The sequence below is a fragment of the Protopterus annectens genome, chromosome 2.part1 (assembly GCF_019279795.1).
Source record: "Protopterus annectens isolate FY-2018-M chromosome 2.part1, PAN1.0, whole genome shotgun sequence".
Classification (NCBI taxonomy): Eukaryota; Metazoa; Chordata; order Ceratodontiformes; family Protopteridae; genus Protopterus; species Protopterus annectens.
In genome coordinates, this window is record NC_056729.1 from 1,396,175,111 (window position 1) to 1,396,194,731 (window position 19,621).

At 39.6% G+C, this 19,621-nt stretch overlaps 1 protein-coding gene across 7 annotated transcripts in view; it reads right to left on the minus strand.

The window, feature by feature from the left end:
• DNMT3A (DNA methyltransferase 3 alpha) overlaps positions 1 to 19,621 on the minus strand; it is a 5,166,949-nt gene that overhangs the window by 2,155,785 nt on the left and 2,991,543 nt on the right. For all 7 annotated transcript variants that reach the window (XM_044062880.1, XM_044062879.1, XM_044062877.1 and 4 more), the window contains exon 6: positions 237 to 283. In XM_044062880.1, the coding sequence (XP_043918815.1) occupies positions 237 to 283 (47 nt within the window). The remainder of the gene's footprint in view (positions 1 to 236; positions 284 to 19,621) is intronic.

The window sequence follows — 19,621 nt, forward strand, 5'->3', positions numbered from 1 at the left end:
TGTAAAACAGTTTCACATATAAAATTACCTAAAAAAAGTCATGGCAAAAATGATTCAGTCCAAGCTTCTACAACAAATATTATCTATGACATTACTGAGTCTTCAATGGAGGCTACAATTCACTACCACTATTTTTTGTTGAGCAGCAAATCATGTGCATTATTTTTTAAAGTAAAAAGATAACATAATTAATCATCTCAAAACAGCTCAAACAGCATAGATTACTAAATCCTTACTTCAGATTTAAGAGAGTCTGAACTTGAGTCATCTTTATCTTCTATGCCTGCAAAAAAAAAAATATATATTACTTTCCAAGTCGGCTAAAAGGGAGTGAAATGCGCATTCTCAATAAATCATATTAAGCTAATAGTGAATTTCTTAGTATTTAACACTGGCATTTCAACAATTATTGAACAATTATCACATGAAATGAATGAAAATACAAATTCTTGTTCACTAATGCTGCAGTTTATTACTTATGTTCTTAAAGAAGGCAATTCTCTAGAAATACTAGGTTTCTTTCCAGAAGACAGATTTTAAGTTATTCATGCAGAGCTCTCAACCTATCATCTCTAAAAGTAGGAATACTACCTAGTGGAATAAATAGGCAAAATGTGGAACTCGTATTAAGAAATTACTAAAAGCTTCAACTAGGAAGTTTACATGATGGTTAAAATGTGTTACTTTATACTTGTAAAAAGTCATTTTTAGGAATCAGTATGACTCAGTAATATTTAACATTGATATCAGTAAAGAAAATCCTAGCAATGAAAAGTGTGGTAGACCCATTCAATGTAGAAGTGCAAGGAATATGGATTTTTTAAGACCCAGAATGAGGATAATACAGTTGTGTACACTTACCATAAATGTAGATGTTCGAGTGTATTCACTGTTGCAGTCATCACACTTGGGTTATCCTGCCAGGGGTAGCCTCAGTCGGCCCGAATACCAGAGGCTTAGTGTTTCTGTGTCAGTTGCTGTCGCTCCAGGACTGACGTCAGGTCGTCAGTGGTATAAAATCAGACAGCTGACGCCATTACATCAGTTTTTCTTGCCCCAAATGTCAGGAGGCCCCAAATAGGGAGCTAGGACATGGTGGAAGAACACCGCCAGTAGAAAGTAAATACCAAGCCATTCCCCTGTAAGGAGTGAGAAAGAGAGAGAAGGGGGATGGAGGGTGGGAAACCAGGACTGCAACAGTGAATACAATCGAGCATCTACATTTATGGTAAGTGTACACAACTGTACTATGTTCTTCATGTTTCACTGTTGCAATCATCACACTTGGGTTAATTCCCAAAGCTGAAGAAAAGGGTGTAGGCAGTCAAGAAGACTGGGGGCTGGCTAGGATGCCCTGCAAGACTGCGTTTGCAAAGCCTGCCCTGGATTTGAAGAAGACAGGCAGGTGGTAATGTTTGGTAAAGGTATGAACAGAAGTCCATGTTGCAGCCTCCAGGATGTCCCTGGTGGGGGCCCCTCTGAGAAAAGCTGCAGAGGTGAAGGCTGCCCTGGTGGAATGTGTCCTGACCCCCTTAGGAGGCGGTTTCCCGTGGTGTTTGTAGCAGAAATGGATGCAGTGTGCTATCCATTTGGAGATTGTTTGTTTGGATATGGCCTTGCCCTCTGCCCCTGCTGCAAAGCTGACTAGCAATTGGTCAGTTTTCCTAGTCCTATCTAGGTAGAATCTGAGCTGTCTGTGCACATCTAGAGAATGCAGAATTCTTTCCCTCTTGTTTTGTGGGATAGGGAAAAAGTGGGCAAATGAACTGATAGTTGACAGCCACACTGGACACCACTTTAGGCATGAAAATTGGGTTAGTCCTGAGGGAGACCCTGTCAGCATGGAAAATGATGAAGGGCTCTACAGCCATGAATGCTTGTTGCTCTGAAACTCTTCGAGCTAAAGTGATGGCCAGAAGCAAGGCTGTTTTCCAAGAGAGGAGTTTTAACTCTGCTGAAGCTGCAAGCTCAAAGGGGGGGGGGGTGAATTTTTCCATCGCAAAGTTAAAGGTCCCAAGCTGGGGTAGGAGCTCTTCTGGGTGGCCTTAAATTGTTAGCTCTTCTTAGGAACTGTTTGATGAGAGGGTGTGAGAAGAGAGGTGGCTCTGTGCTGTAATGAGCAGAGACAGCAAAGGCATGAATTTTAATAGAAGAGAAAGATAGGCCCCTGTGTAGTAGGTCTGCTAAGTAATCCAGGATAAGAGGTAGGGAGGGTTGTGCTGTTTCAGCTCCTTTAACCTGGATCCAGGTGCAATACCTTTTCCACTTGTCAGCATACGATTTTCTAATGCTGGGGAGTCTGGCCTCACACGTAACATCCAGGACTTGTTTGCTTTGGCTGGTACCTGGAAGAGAGGTCAGGGAATAAGCCAGGCTGCCAGGTTCAGGGTCTGCAATTGCGGATGCATGAATTCTCCATTCTTCTGGGTCAGGAGTGTTGTGATCTGAGGTAGGTGCCATGGTGGCAGAGGTGACAAGCTGCGCAGCAGTGGTTACCAGTGCTGGCATGGCCAGTGTGGGGCAATCAAGATTACCCTTGGCTTTTTCTCCCTTAATTTGAGCAGTACCCTTGAATTTAGTAGTAGAGGGGCAAATGCACAGATCGAGAGGTTTACCCATTGGAAGGATAGAGCATCCACTTTCCAGGCTTTGCTGTGAGGTTCCCTGGTACATAACTTGCTGAGCTGATGATTGTTGTGGGAGGCAAAGAGGTCCACATTCAGGGTGCCCCATTTCTGGGTTACAAGGCTGATGTTTCTGTGGTCTAGCTGCCACTCGTGTGGGTCTAGCAGGTTTCTGCTTAAGTTGTCTGCCAGAGAGTTTAGGGAGCCTGGCAGGAATTGTGCTAGCAGGTGAATTTGCATGGCTGAAGCCATGTGCCAAAGGGTCATGGCGAGCCTGCAGAGAGGATAAGAGTGAGTTCCTCCCTGCTTGCTGATATACCACATCACTGTGATGTCTGTTTTGATCACTAGAGGCCCCGGGAGAGTAGGGGTCTGAAAGCTGGCAGAGCATACCGAAATGCTAGCATCTCTTTTTGGTTGATGTTCAGATGTAGTTGATTTGGGCTCCAATGGCCCTTTTGGTACTTTTCCTTGTAATGGATGTAAATTCTGTATATTTATTTATCCTTGTAGCCAATACCAATTTAGACATATTGATTATGTTTTGGAATAGAAAGACAGGTTTAATTGTAAAAGTTCAGGTTTGGTTTATTTGGCAACCTGTTGTACCTGTTAATGTTTTTACATTGACAAAACTGCAAGAATACTTAGCTGTCATATAAGTGAACACATTACAGCCATTAAGAATAAAGACATTAATAATGCTCTAGCTAGACACAGTCTGAGTTGTTCACAATGTCGAAAGTTTTATTTTTTGTTATTCAGAAAGTTGATTCTAGTTTGTAGAGCAATTTAATAATTACCTTGAGTTATTGTAATTCAAGTGGCAGGACTTTTTACATGCTGACGTTAGTCCTGGATTAAATGAAACTATTTCAGTAAATAGTTTATTGAATTATAAATGTATTTAAATATTTTGAAAAATATTTTTACGGGTATTTTATTTTTCTTTTGTAGTATTTACATAGTAGTTTATTATTTAGTATAGTTTTACATAATAATGAAATTTTAAATGTTAATAGGGTGTGTTTATGTAATGTGATTTGATTGGTTGATTAATTAATGCTGTCACTTTGTTATACATTTAAACTGATGTAAGGTATATGGTAATTTAGTCTAAAGAAGTTCTAAGAGTAAAAGAATGAAAGCGCTTAAGTACTTGGTGTATGTGTTTATTTCGGCTACATTCTGGTGGTTTTGCTCGTTTTCATTTGCTTGTCCAGTTTGCAAACACTTTTTCTATGTTTTTTTTTTTTTTGTTACTTTATGGTACACAGACCTCTCTGCTTTGCCAGAGATGGTCTTTACCTATCACCACTGGGAATTTTGGTTACTGGCTAAGGCACTTGCAGCCCTTATAGTGCCTTTTTTAGACAATGTCACAAGAACAAAATTCCCAATGTAAATATATCTACAAAAAAAAAAAAAACAACTCAGGGTAATGCTGCTAAATGCTAGGAGTCTAAACAAGAAACTGCACTCACTAGAAACAGCCCCCCCCCCTTAGAAGATGCTGACATCTGTGCAGTCACAAAGGGTTGGCTTAAGTCTGCAGAAAGCACCCCGTCCACACCATGTTACAATGCCTTTCACACTTTCAGACAACAAACTGAAAGTGTGAGAACTAAAGGAGGTGGAGTATCAATAGTCATCAAAGATAAATACTCTTCTGGATTGGTTAAACTGAATGATTCCATTGAACTACTGAGGCTGACTTCTTAGAGATGGTCACTGACTGAATTGATTGTAAGACCCTTCTCCAAGTTATTGCCAGTTACAGGACCCCCTCCATGAACCAGGACATCCACACTGCCTACTTGTATTTACTTGAATCACTCAAGATACAACCAAATACCTTGGTTATGGGTGACTTTAACTATCCATCCACAGACTGGGCAAATTATACATGTACTAACACACTTGCTGAAAGGTTCATGACCTTCGTCAACTCCAAAGCCCTGGATTAGGTGGTTGACATCCCCATAAGGGGCCCAAGCATTCTGTATGTGGTGCTCACTAACATGGGTGATCATTGCTCCACCCCATGTGTGTGGCCCTCCCTGGTGAGATCTGATCATAAGTCAATCTCATTGGAAATAACAATAGCATATGACCCCCACCCCCCATTATCAGCAACTAAACTAAAAAACTTCTCCAAAGCCAATTACAACCTATTACGTGACGGCATATATAGCCTCATAAACCTAGCCCTCACTGATGGCAAAGACACTTATACTGAGATATACACCAGTGTCTTGTACAAATATCTATACGTAAGCATTGACTAAGCTGTACCTGATAGGTCCAAAGTAAGATCCTCAGAAAAGAACAAACCTGCCTGGTGAACATTTGCCATCAACAGGACATACAATAAGAGGAAGAAATTGCTATCTAAGAGCAAGAAGAAATGGTCTCTGAATTGGAAGCACTACCTTCTCAGCATAAAAAAGCAAATAAGACACCTAAGAAAGTATTCTAACGCTAACTACAAATCCAAATTAGACTCCTTTGCTAAGGATAACCATAAGGCCTTCTTTAGTTGCATCCAAAAACTTTAATGAAAAACCCAGAACTGCCAGAACTAGTTGTTAATGGCACCATGTACACTGAATCCACAGATATAGCCAATCTGCTAGCTGACAGGTTCAGTGAAAACTTCTCCCCCCAGTCCCCGCCACATATCTCTCAAAGCATCCCTACCACCTGTCTTCCACCTAGTATTTCCAAGGAGCAGATCTTAAAAGACTCACGCCAAAGCTAAAAACACAGCATCTATGGGGCCCAATAATATCCCAGGCTGTGTTCTAAATGGTTTAAGACAGGAACTAGCTGCACCAGTGGGTACTCTTTTTAACCATAGTTTAAACACTGGTTTTGTCCCTGCTGAATGGAAAACAGCACCAGTCATCCTGTTACATAAAGGAGACACCTCCACTGATCGTGGAAACTACAGACCCATAAGCCTGACCAGTCTTATCTGCAATGCTATGGATACATTTGTCATGGATTTTATCAACAAAGATATAGGGGACCTCAAATACTCAACCCGACCCAGTTTAGCTTTGGTAAAGGCAGATTCTCCCTGTTAAACTTGGTTGGTTTCATTGACATGGTCACCAAAGCCATGGATGAAGGTAAATCAGTGCATATGGTCTACCTGGACTTGGCCAAGTCCTTCAACACTATTCTCCACTCAGGTAGAATTGATAAACTCACCCAGCTGGAGATCAACCCTTACACTGTCAGGAGGATTGCAAACTGGATCACAGACAGAACACACACAGTCAAAATAGGGGATTCAACCTCCACCAGCAGACCTGCAACCAGTGGCATTCTACAAGGATCTGTGCCGGGGCCCTTGCTGTTTGGTATTTACTTCATGGATACACAAGCAAACACAAAGGGTCTATGGCTGAAAAAGTCTGCTGATGACTGCAAACTGGGAGCAGTCACTGAGTCCCCAAACAATGTCAACATCCTACAAGAGGGACTTACACAGACAAGTGACTGGTGCCAAAATCATGGGGCTTAAATTAATTCAAAAACATGCATCATCATCACCTTTGGCAAGGATGATGCCACTGTAGATTACCACATTAATAACAACACCCTAAGCACACAATCAGTGGTGAGAGATTTGGGCACACAAGTTGACAGCAACCTTTCCTTTAATCATCATGTCTCTACAGTGGTAAGAAGGGCTAAATAACATTGCCTATATTATAAGGGCATTGCCTCCAGAACAAAAGAGGTTATACCCTCCCTGTACTACTCACTCATTAGGTCAATAATACAGTACAATGCCCACTTTGGCATGTACCTTACCAGACACTTGCAGCAACTGGAGAGACCTCAAAGGTTTATTACAAAGAAAATTTGGGGTCTCCAGCAAATGTCATACGTTGACAGACTGACATCCCTGTCATTATACTCTATCATACAGACTACTCAGCGGTTACTTGTGCCTTGCACATAAAGCAATCACTGATCCTGCTCTAATGGTTACGGCCCCTCTGGAACAAAGTTCCAATTCAGATGAAACAAAACCCCTCGTGACCCTATTTAAGTGTAATCTGGATGTTTGGATGGGAGTTTCACCTGTGTCCCTCTTAGATAGGGGCAGTAGTTGTTGACCTAGTTCTACATCATACAGTGATATACAAGGGAACAGGGGTTGTTCTTGGCTAGGCTTGTAATGGCTCTACGGCCAGCAGCCTAGTAACCTCCTGTGATCCTATGATAAGAAAAGGATCAACAGACATGCTGAAATGGCCAATAAATGAACCTTGACAGAGAAGTGATGAAGGCCATAGGATAGTAACTCACATAACCATTGTAAAATCAGAGAAATGCTAGCTCTGACTGGGTGCTGGTCATGTTGTTGGCATCCATTTTCTGATACATGATTTTCTACTAGCAGGCTTTCTTGCTTCCATTATTAACTGCTGCAAGTCCTCAGTAAATATGTTCCTAAAGGAATTAAGACCTACCATCAGATGAAGTTAATTAGGATTGGAATGTATCAAACATTCCTGTTCTTGTGCGAGTAGGTTCATTCTGTGAGAAAGCTTGTGGTAATTGCCCCTGGCCATTTTCAAAAGAAGGGAGAACCACTGTTGCCTGAGACAGAGGGGAATCACCACACTGATCTTGGAGGATTCTTTATGAATCTTCAGAAGTATCCTGGATATCAATGGCAAGGGAGGAAAAGCATACAGGGACATTTCTGTTCAAGGAAATAAAAGACATTTGTCTTCCAGACCCTTCTTGCATGGTGTCCTGGAGCAGTATTTTCCCATCTGATTGCTCTGAGCAGAGTGAGAGGAGGCAAAGAGGCTTATTTGAGGGGCTGCACACAGATGGATCAAATCTTGAGCACATGATCTAGCTTCTAGTCATGATGGCCTGCCTTTGTCCTGCTCAGCTTGTCTACATTTTGCTCTGAAAGGATGTAGGAAGCCTGCAGACTGAGTCTAAGTTGTGAAACTATATCCCAAGTTAACACTGCTAGGCTCCAAAGGGAGTAAGACATGGTTATCTCTTGCTTGTTGATGTACCATATGACTATGCTATGGTCTGTAACAATTTCAAGATGTCCAGGGGACCAAAGATGATTTAGAGAGTTGAATGCCTTGATCAGTGCAAGCTACGTCTCTCATTGGTCTACCAAACACCTTGCACTTTTATCCCTCCTGAAACTGCTCCCCAAGAAAAGTCTGAGGTTTCTGTGATGACTGATTGCTTTGGTGCTGTAGTGGAAAAGGGGAGACCTGGATTTAGGAATATTTGCAGTCCCCAGCAAGTGACTTCTCTTCTGACAACCATCAGAACTGGAATTTGAAAAGACAATGGCTGTTGGTGCTGAGTCCAAAGAGATTTGAGATACCACTTTATCTTTCTCATGTGGAGTCTTGCCAGGGGCATCACGGAAATCATACATGCCATGAGACCCAAAATCGTGAGGTATTCCGTTGCAGTGGCCAAAGTCTTTGTGGAAAATCCTAGAAATACACCTAAGGTCTCTTCCATAGTCATTCTGACTTGTTGGACTGTCCTTAGTTTGGGAAGGGGGACCAGAATCATTTCTGAAACCCTCTTGCCATTTCTTCTTAAATGTCTGTACCAGCATTTTGCTGAGGCTATTTATTTTCTTTCTTTCTTGTCTAAATTGGAAGAAATTAGGGAAATTCTTAATTTGAGAAAGGAGGGCTGAAAAGTCTTAAAAGATGTTCTGAACCAGCTTATCCCTCATATCTCACTTTTTGATAACCTCTGCAGCAGTGGGACCAAAAACTAAATGTCTAGAAGAGAATTTAAAATATCATTTTTCACATCAACTGGGAGGTTCGGAGAAAGTGGTCCGGCAAACCTCTTCAAAACAGTACCAGTGGTCACATCCCTGGAAGAAGTATCAACAGAGTCATACACACAACTTAAACAATGAGTTGTGATCTGTAAAATGAAAGAAGTTAAACCATTTAAAGCAGATTTTCTTCACAAGAAACGCCAGACAAAACATTCCTCATACTTTCACAATTAGTGAGAATAAACTTTATTTAGCACGTGAGCCTGACAATTTGCAAAAGCATACACTTTCTCCATGCTTTTCAATTACTTTACCATCCTTGTCAGAAAGTGCATGATTGGAAATGTTTAGCAGCAATGGGATTAACTAAAGCCACAGTTGCTGGGTCATGTTTGGGATGAGTGTATAAAGACTTAAAAGACTTAGGAACTGCCTTTTTAGGGGGAGCAGGCTAACTATCAGGAAAATGTCAGGCAGTAGCACATACATCCTCCGGTGCTGACAGCACTGGAGGAATGGGTGAGCTGTTACAGATGGAATTCCCAGAACCTTCATAGTATTTTCTGATGGACCAAGAAACTTCAGTGATCTCCCACTGAAAACACTAGCACATTCTGAAAATAATCTCAGATTCTTGAATATCTTAAAGAAAAATCATCCCTCTTTCTTTTACCAGAAAGCATTTTATAAGAAGGGTCAATATCCTGAATTAAACTCTGAACCCAATCTAGTAAACTAGTCCTGTCTAGTGAAATTTGAGGAGGCATAGTTACATGTTTAGTTTTCTGTTCTTCAGTGACAGGAAAAATAGGGCCAAAAGTGTTGTTAATGGCAGCAACAGTTTCCCCAGGGATGGGCACAACATTTTGACTAAAGAGGGAAGCCTTCCCTGTTCCCTCTCCCAGGACCAAGCAGACTGCCTCTAACTTTCTCACTGAAGGTACCCCCAAAAGCTGCAGAGGAAGTGAATAACCCCTGGTCCATAGTGGCTGTAGGTGCTGTGGGGTAAAAGATGAGGCTGAGGCAAATTACTAGCCTGCTGTGGTGGCAAATGCTGCTTGCTTTACTTTTTCTTTTGATGGTAGTAGTTTGTTCCATGGTCAAGCTAATAACAGTTCCAAAATCACAAACTAAGAAATACTTGCTGCTAGAAGCCAGTCCAAAACCAAGACGTAAAAACTTCAAGTGTTGCTCAAGAAGTGCAATACAATCCAGTAAAAGTGTAAAACACAGGTTTAATCCAAGAAATACAGTACAATCCAGTAAGCGTAGAAGCGCTTTCATTTTAAACCCTTTAAAACTTCATCAGATACAAGTTGTAGCAGTTCTAGAGCCATTTAAATAAACTTCACTGGTCATGTGATCCTTTTAAAAATTTAAAGCAACATTCCTCTATTATACACATCCCCCAAGAAATATATATTGTCATTAAATTCATGCCCTAGTATACATGCTGTTTTAATTGTTATGCTATTAAAATTAGTTCATGTGGTTATCATGCACAGTAATCTTTATAAATAAACAATTAATAATAATAAAAATAAAATGAAAATAGCAGCAAAGTGTTATTTCTTTAGCAATTTATCTCTCCCATGCTTTGAGTTTCAGGATGGGAGCAATACTGACATGGTCGTTTAGTCCTGGTTGCCTATATGCCTCCAGTTGCAGTTGCCATTTTAATTCATGTTGCTCCAGTATTACTGCCCAAGGACCCCCCCCCTGCTTTTCTTTCTCCACTCTTTTTCTCTTTTGGCTTTTTCTCGGTAAGGGGTCACCACAGTGGGACTCCGGTCCGCTAATGATTGACAGTAGATTTTTATGAAACGCCGAGGTGCCAGCTCGACACCCAACCTTCAACGAAGGCACACCCATTTACGCACACATGTCTTTCGAACGCTACCCAACCGTGGGGAGGACATGCAGACTCCACACAGAAGGCACTCCCATGCCAAGCTGAGAATCGAACGGAAGAACCCCTTGCTGTGAGGTAGCAACGCTACCGCCGTACCACCGCGGCATCACAACTTTCTAATATGCTAAATTTAAAAGAGTGGTCAGAGTGTTCACTTAGATGCCTAAGCAGTGCATTGGTGGTTCTTTCTTATTTAATTTCGTATAAATGTTCATAAATACGATTACGGAATTTTGTTGGAATGGTTCCTGTTATCCATAGCACCTGCACAATAAGGACAGGTATCAGAGTCTATTATAGGAACAATGTTTCAGTGTTAGCTGGAATATTTGTGAAGCACTAATGAGGCGAATGAAGCTAAGAAAAGGTCTGTTGCCTTAATGGTCCCAGGAGACAGTAGTTCTGAAATTCCCGGCTTGACTGCACTTAAGTTTTTGAAAGTAGCACTTTTTTCCCATTGCTTTTGAGAGACTGGTAATCATTCCAAAGTTCACTGTAGGCAGAAAGGTCAACCTGACTACTCTGTTTTTGACTTTGCTTCCTAACATTGTCCCTTGGTAACATGGCTGCTATTATATTAAGGGTCATCTAGTCCTAGGTGCAGCATTTCACTGTATGTTAGGGGAGCCATATGGTCATTAATTCCCATCATTGTGCCAGCTTTGTGGCACAGAGTGATAAAACCCTAGTTATGCCTCAGATGACAAGAGTTCATATAGTGACTTCAGTGCATACAAGATCTTGTCAGGGAGGAGACATCTTAGCAGCCACTGATGCCTCTACCTTCCTGGGGGAGAATGACATCTGTAGCTTCCTCACAATAATGACACCTGGAAGGAACATGTGTTACCTACTAGAATTTGAGCCTGCAGAGCCTATGGTGCTACAGACATGCTTTACTAGCAACCTGGGAGGGGGGAGCACAGCACTTGGAAGCAAGTTTCCCCTTGAGGGATAGCAAAGATGGAGCTGGGAAGAGCTGGAAAGGGAGTAGGGTGTCTAAAGAGAGAGAGAAGATAAGCCAACCCCAGAACCAGCAAGCTGGTCCATTCCCTACCACTCAGTTCTTGACATGGAACAGAGAGACAATAGATACTTCCATACAGGAATGAATGGGTCAAAGGGCTGTTGTCTAGCCTGGAAATGCCTGGCTCCCATATCCTCAAAACAAGTGGTCTAACTGAGTGTTAGTTCTAGTAGGTGTGCCATCAGGCAGGGTCCTGGAGTTGAGCAAAATAAATAAATAAATAATTCCTCTCAGGTGATATTGAAGAAGCTTATACTTGGTGAGTATCCCCAACTGTTACATGGGACACCAGGGTTCGATTCTCTGACAGGTAGTAGGTGTACCTTTGGGGTTGGGAGTTGGCATAATGGTTAAGGTGTTTACCGCATTGACACAAAGTACAGGGTTTGATTCTTACCAAGGAAAATTGGCTAGATTTAAAATGGCCTACAATGGCAGCTAGCCTTGTACTTCAGCTATGAACCTATAAGAGAAACAACTGGCTAGACTGACCAAAGATGTGAGGGGGATCAGAAACAGCTAGCAAAAGCAGAGGTACTGAATGAGTGTTTTGTTTCAGTCTTCACAAAAGAAAGCAATAGGATAGAGCAGTGCTAGAAGGAAAATGGGGTAGAATGGAAAAACACTAAGCAAACACTAGACATACACCAAGACAGAGAAAGAGAGAGCGAGACATTTAGAGAGACGGGGGTGGGGGGTGGGAGGGGGTAGTAGGTTCAGAAAGTACTGTTCCCCATAGGGAGGATAAAGCAAAGGGACCAGATGGGCTGCTTCAACAACCCTCAAAAATGTGCCCATTTTATCTGCAGATCCATACCTCTCAACTGTACAGATTTTCATAGAATGTCCATATTTTTGCCTCATAGTTTTGGTCTGTTCTTCATAAAAATTGTGTTTTATGACCAATCACTGGGATTATCTAAGGATTAAAGTCACTAAATAATGACATGCATTTGAGTTTCAGACTTCGTATCCTTCAGGAAAATGCATGGTAACACAAATCCTATTATTCTAACAACTTTTTAAGTTTATAAGAGCAATATTTAAAATGTGTTCCTAATTTTAGGCCTTCGGCCCCCCATTATGCCAGAGATGCAGAGCTTCATGACTGGAAGACAGCAACTATGGTACCTCTGTATGGGGAAGGGGCTCAGAAAAATCCAGAAAACTACACACCTGCTAGCTTAGCAACAGTGTCTGGGAATGTCATGCAAAGAATCATTAAGTCAATGCTGGTAGCATTTCTAGAGGACCACAATCTCCAGAAGAGTAACTTAAATTGCTTCATGGGAAAAAGAAGCTGCTGGTCAAGTCTGATAACATTTTATGATTGGGTTAAAAATTACCTTGGCAGGGGAGTACCAGAAGATATAGTGTACCTGGACTTCAGCAAACCTTTGACTCAGTCTCATACAGAAGGCTGACAGGAAAGCTGGAGAGGCTGGGAGTAGGACCAAGACCAATGAACTGGATGGCTACTTGGATGAACGCTAATTAACCCAAGAGTTGTGATTACAATGACAATGTCAGGAATTTGAATAGTGGCTAGTGACATTCCATAGGGGTCTGTCTTGGGTCTAGTTATCTTTATTTTGTTTCTATCAGACATCTAGAGAACAAGATGAACCTCTTTGTTGAATACATAAAGAAAGATGCAACATTACATGTGAGGAGTCTAGGGAAGAACACTGAGTGAATAAATGAGCAGAAACTTGTCAGTTTCAAAGGAAACATAAGCAATATTTTGTGTGAAACAGCCAGGGCAAGGGAAACTGATGGTTAAACAGGAGGAAAAGGGTCTGATAGTATTGACCACACCTGGAATGGACTACCAAAGACAGAGTGAGAGGAGAAGAGCATCAGCAAGCAAAATGTCGAGGCATATCCTTAGAAAGATATATTCCAGAAGATCATTGTTAATGCCTCCATGACAGTTAATGCCCTCACTCTACAGGGTATTAGTTAGACTGGACCTTGAATACTGCATGCAGTTCTGAAGGACATATAATGAAATGGACATTGGGCTACTGGAAGGAATCCAGAAGAAAGCTGCTAGAAATATATGGAAGAAGGGGGGGGGAGAAGAAATATGACCACAGGTTATAGGAACAGAGCTCTTCGCACTTCGGACTAGAAAAGAAGGGGGATATGTCTTGGGGCCATTCTGAACAGGAAGGACTGAGAGGAAGAAGGAAGCACAGGCAGCAGATTTTGTCATCAAACTACCCCTATATCTCTGAATATACATATCCACAGAGTGGGTTTTGGACTTGTGGAAGCAACTCAAAGAATGGGTGATGTAGAGGGAGTTCAGACAGAAGTTCAACATGTACAAGTAGATAAAAAATAACATGGACATAAAGGAAAGGCAGAATGTTCAGCTATTATAATTTAGTTTCTTATTGTTTTAGTTTGACACAAATGGTCATTTTGGAAAAAGGACTTTCATTTATACATAGTAACATAGAATTCTGGTAAGTGTATTAACTTATTTAAGGTTAAACATACACAAACTAAATATATAGTCTGTATTTCATGACCTTCCAGCCACCAAATATTCTAGTTGTGATGTATTAAAAACACCTACTACTTTTAAAAGCAATTTAAATTCAACACTGAAAACTTTTTTTGAAAATTTGTGATAAGCCTTAATGCATTTCTTTCTCAAAAATTAAAAAAAAAGTTTTTCTAACATCTCTCCCTGTGAGTCAGTTGCTTTAAAGGAATTCATTAATATGAATGAATTCTACTTCATGAAATCTGACAAGGGAAATGGCTTAGTAATTATGTCACAAGTAAAATCTATCAACTGAATGATGTTATTGTTGAAGGATGATGTCATATAACACAGTCAATCCATTTGTTTCTTAATAAATTTTATAAAAATATCCATAGCATTTTATTAGATTTTTTTAGATTTTTAGACCAAGGTGATAATGATTTGGTAATTTATGAATTTTTAAGAGTTAAACACACGGGTATGTCTGAACCAATTTATGCGTTGATACATAATTTAAGGCTAGAGCCTTTGTTTTATCTTCATTAATTTTATATCCCCAAAAAGACCTGAAACTGTCTTAAAATGATGCCCTTCTCTGGATTTATCAGGTACAAAATAATATCATCTACAAATAAAGCCAACTTTTCTTCATTCCTATGCCAATTATTTCCTTGAATTTTTGAGTACCTTATTTCTTTGTCGCTGAGTCTAAATATAAAGCAAATAGCAAAGCGGAAAGAAGACACCCCACCTAGTTCCTCTATGCAAACACAATTTATCAGAGAGGAACCATTCCACTTTAATTCTTTCCTCCAATCCTTCAAATATCCTCCTAACTAACCTTTTTGTATTAGGGAATGCAAATGCTTCCATTGCCCTACTCATAAATTCATAGCTTACTCTGCCAAATGCTTTCTCTGCATCAAGACCCACCAACAACAGTGGTATTGTCTTATATTCTGCTGCCCTCTAGATCATCATAATTCTATTAATGCTGTCAAATGCTTGCCTTCCCTACAGAAAACCACAATGATCTACATCAATTTTGGAAACACTGTTGCCATTATTTTAGCTAATATAGACATAAATACTTTATAATTACAGTATAAAATTGAAATGGGTCTGTGTGAATTTGGGTTTGATGGTTCTTTACCATTTCTAGGCATTTCAACCACCACAGCTTTCTTCTAAGATGTTGGTGCTTCCCCTCCTTTTAAAATACTGTTGAACAAAATCGTCCAGATCTTTATCACTTTCTTCCCTCCTAATTTCCAAACCTGTATAGGAATAACATCCATTCCTGGAGACTTTCCTCAAGATTAATCATAGATCACTGTTTTTATCTCATCTTCTCCTATCTTAACTGTTAACTGTTGAGCCTCGTCTATCTCTAACCTTGACTTAATTAAGTCTTCCATAAATATTAGCATGTGTGCTATTTACAAATTTCATAATACTTCTACAATACATCTACTTATTTTACTTCTCATAGGCATACACTGTTTGGCAGTCTAATCTTTTACACAGTTGTTCCTTCTCATCTCCATTTGAAGCTATGTCACCTGTTTGAAGGCTTTTGTTTTAATGACAATCTGAAAAAAAATAAATAAATATCCTCACCCAATATTAACATATAGCAAACACACATAACTATGTACATCTTCAAAAATTAAGTTTAACCCTATGGAGAGGAACAACTGCCCCAAATCATCAGCTGCAACCACATGCATTAGCTAACCTAAAATTAAGGTTAACCATGCATGCATGCTATGGACTGTGTTCTTCTTGCATTGATTGCTGTTATTTTATTATTTGTATTCCTCAACAGATGTGAAAAACTACTTGTATGCTTTCAGAAGCATTACCTTTTAGCCCTGAGAAAAGTGCACTTGTTATCTTTAAGTAAAACTAAACTGCAGCCTGTTCAATTAAATGCATTAAAGCTTTAAGGTTGCTCTCTCATTTATTCAGTTCCATAATTTCAGACATTATTTTTAATTGAACTGTTTGCCATTGTACCATTACATGTTGCATTTCCCTCAGCAAACAATGCTTAGAGCTCATAAAATTGCTTGAATCTGCAGAAAGCTCATCTCCATGTAAAGTAATCAGCAATGACTCTCTGTCAATTTCAGTCATAACGGAATGTAATACTGCCTTAAGCTGCAGACTTCTTGACTCCCATCAAACATTTGTTAATGGAAAAACAAACAAGATAATATCTTTGCAAATGTAAGAAACTTAGCATTTTTCATGGCTTTCATCATTTTGTCTTATGTTTCAAGCCCACTCGCATAAAAAAATGCTTTTTTACAGCTTAAGCTAACAGCATTATTCTAGACATTTATCCTTGTAAAAAATAAGAGAAAATATCTTAATTCTACATATAATATAATCAGTGCACTCCTACAATGCATTCCCACCCCAGCAGCCCAACATCACAGCATATTCACCATAAATTTGCTTTTGTCAAGCCTTCCTACTGTTCTAATACTGTAAAGCATATATTTCTTACAACTAAAAAATACTTGTTTACTGTAATGTATTCAATACATACAACAGTCATTGAAAAGACTCACCCACATTTAAAATACCATGATTGCACAATACACAAAACTGCTTTACTATATACATAACATGAAGTTTACATCATGAAATGTTTTATACAAATAATAATAAGAGCAGACATTGTTTTACTTACAGTTACTTTTTCCTCTTTTAGTGTCCTTCTAACCATCAGTGACATAAAGTGGGGGTATATGCTTTATAGTCCCTGCACAGGTTTAACAAAGACAACAAAAGTCCAGTTGTTCTCAGTCACTTTTTCATGCAAAGCCATATTTCACAAAATATTAGTGATGCTTTATAGTCTCCAATTTATTCAGTAATTTCAGTCGACAGTCTTCTTCCTGTTTTTCTCCATCTTCCAATACCAGACGCTAGTTCAAGTCCAAAGTACTATTGATTCTTCCAGTCAATTTGTGTTCATAGGTTCATAGGTGTTTACTAGGCTAACGACTAAAAGGGCCTTTTTAAGCCTAACCATGCATCCCAAATCTCTGACAAGTTCTAATACCCTTGATAAGTGTAAGCAGGGGTTTGGGAGATGAACCATTAAAAGGTTACCTGTGTCCACAGAGACATAAGTGCCAAACCGGGGATGAATTTCCAGTTTCCGATCCAGTTGTCCAAATTACACTTGAATTGGGTTAGGGAGGAATGCTGCTTCACATGGATAAGGAGTCTGTTCCATAAACGTGGTAGTCTCTGGTATACATACCTATCTCTCCAGCAGGACCTATTTATATCACAGGCAAGATTTAAGTCTTTACAATGGATAATTCTGGTCTGTTTGTTTTGTGGATATGCAGGAGGTCCATCAGAGTGGGGTCTGGCAATGCACTGTATGCCAGGCACATATCTCCCCTCAAAAGCCTGTAGGAGACAAAATACAGGGATAGGGCCTTGAGGCTGTCTGCATAGGACATTTTACTTATGCCCTGTATTCTTTTAGTGAGGAACATCTTTGGATGTTCCAGCTGTAGAATATACCTGGTTAGGTACACACCAAAGCGGGCACTGTACTCAGGAATAGGTCTGATGAATGATGTTTATAAGTTGTGCAATATAGAATGATTTCCTCACCACTGTAGACACACAATGGTCAAAGGCTAGATTACTATGTATGTCCCTAAGTCCCTGACTACTGGGTCAACTCTAAGGGGTGTGTTGTCAATATGAGAGTTACCAGGGATGGATGACTTCCTAAAGGATACTATTATGCATTTCTTGGCATTTAGTTTTAGTCCATTGCACTGAAACCAGTTGTTGTTCTATGTCAGCCCCTCCTAGAGAGCATTTGTGTTAATGTGAGATTCAATGACAGCTCCTAATTTGCAATCATCTGCAAATTCAGTCAGCCAGAGACCACTGACATTGGCCTTGACTTCTGAGAAGTAAATGCCAAAAAGGAGTGGTCCAAGGACTGATCCCTGAGGGACTTCACTTCTGACTGGTCTCTTTGTAGAGGTGGACATCCCAATTCTAACTTCCTGGGTTTTGTCTGTGAGCCAGTTGGCTATCCACCAGGTGACATACAGGTTTATAAATGCCTTGGCCAGGTCAAGGTAGTCAGTGTGAATAATTTTGCCCTCATCCATTGCTTTGGTGACCTTCTCAAAGAATTCCACCAGGTTGGGTAGGCATGATCTGCCCTGTGTCTTCTCTCTCTCTCTCTCTCTCTCTCTCTTAAGTATTTCCTTTTGATGAATGAAAAGGATTCACTGCTAAAGTCTCTCTATGAGATTTACTGTCAGAAGGAAAAATGAGAAGTCCCCTCTATTTGCTGGGTTACTTTTTGTTGGATAAACTTTTTTTTATTTCTTTCTTAGTCTGTTCTGTAGCTAAAAACTTCTATAGTCCTCCATGAAGAAATATTATGAAGATAGATGGATACAGCAGCTTGAATCTCACAACTGCATCTCAACATTCCCTGATTGCTGGGATAAATTTGTTTCTCTTCTGCCTAGTGCACAGTGACTAATCATTTTACACAAACACTCTGCTGTCTCCAACTTATAGTACTTTTCTCTTCTTCCACAGTTTTGTTAGGATCAATTCTTTCTGCTTGTATGACTGCATCTTTACTAATGCAGGCCTTAGCTGCTTTCTCATGGCCAGGTTTGGAACACAAGCTCAATGTGCCCTTACAATTATCAATGTCTTTCATTAAATGAATACAGTCTGTTCCTACCAGTTTCTCTGGTACAGCAGAAGATCTCTGGTTTTCTCTGTGGGCTCTGTCTTAACTCATAGTTTAAACACTTCTTTTGGAGAAGTCTAAACTTCAGCCAGTCTATTCATTTCAACCACTGATTTTTGCAGTTTTATCAGTGCATCTAATCCCTAGTTAAAACTTCTTCTATTTTTTCAGCCTTTTCTTATTTTAGTTGATAAGCTCCTTCAATGTTTCAGTTACTTTAATCACCTCTGAGTATATTTCATTTATTTCTTTCCTATAAATTACTGAAAGCGATCTCTTGTACCAAAGCTGAAGCTTGAACTGCTTTTTGATAAACATCTAAACAAATTTTCCCACAAAGTGTTTTCTCTTCACTTTTTTGATTGATTTCATTTCAGGTTCTGTAAATTTCATCTTTGATAGCATCCAGGCAGTGTACTTAGTAGCCAGTAACTGAATTTTACTGAAACTGTCAGTATTACTGGTTGTTCTTTTTTGGTATCTTTTTTCACACTGGGACAGCTGAAATTAAACTGTTAATCAGTGTGCAGCCATTATGGAAATTACAACATGAAGGCATTGAATTCATCAGAGATTATTTACATTTTTTTTCTAAAATGCCTAACAAAACAATTCATTTTTGTTTGTACTTTTTTTAAAGTTATGTTAAGTAATAATTTATTTGCCTTTAATGAGATGGTATGCCATCAAATTAACATACCTTCAAATTAAAGGAATGGGAAAGGGAGCTAGATCGGCTCCAGTTTTTGCCAATTTAGTGATAGCACAGTGGGAAGTTCAACATTTATTTATTCACTCATTATTTAAGTATGCCTCTTTTTATAAGAAATGTACTGATTACCTCATGTTTTATGTGGACTGGACCTACAGAGCTATTACAAGAAGTATTGGAAGGCATTAATAATACTACCAAGTTTTTGAACTATATGGTTAGTTGTTGTAGAGAAGTTATTTTTTTGGATTTCGCATTAGAAATGGATATCGACAATA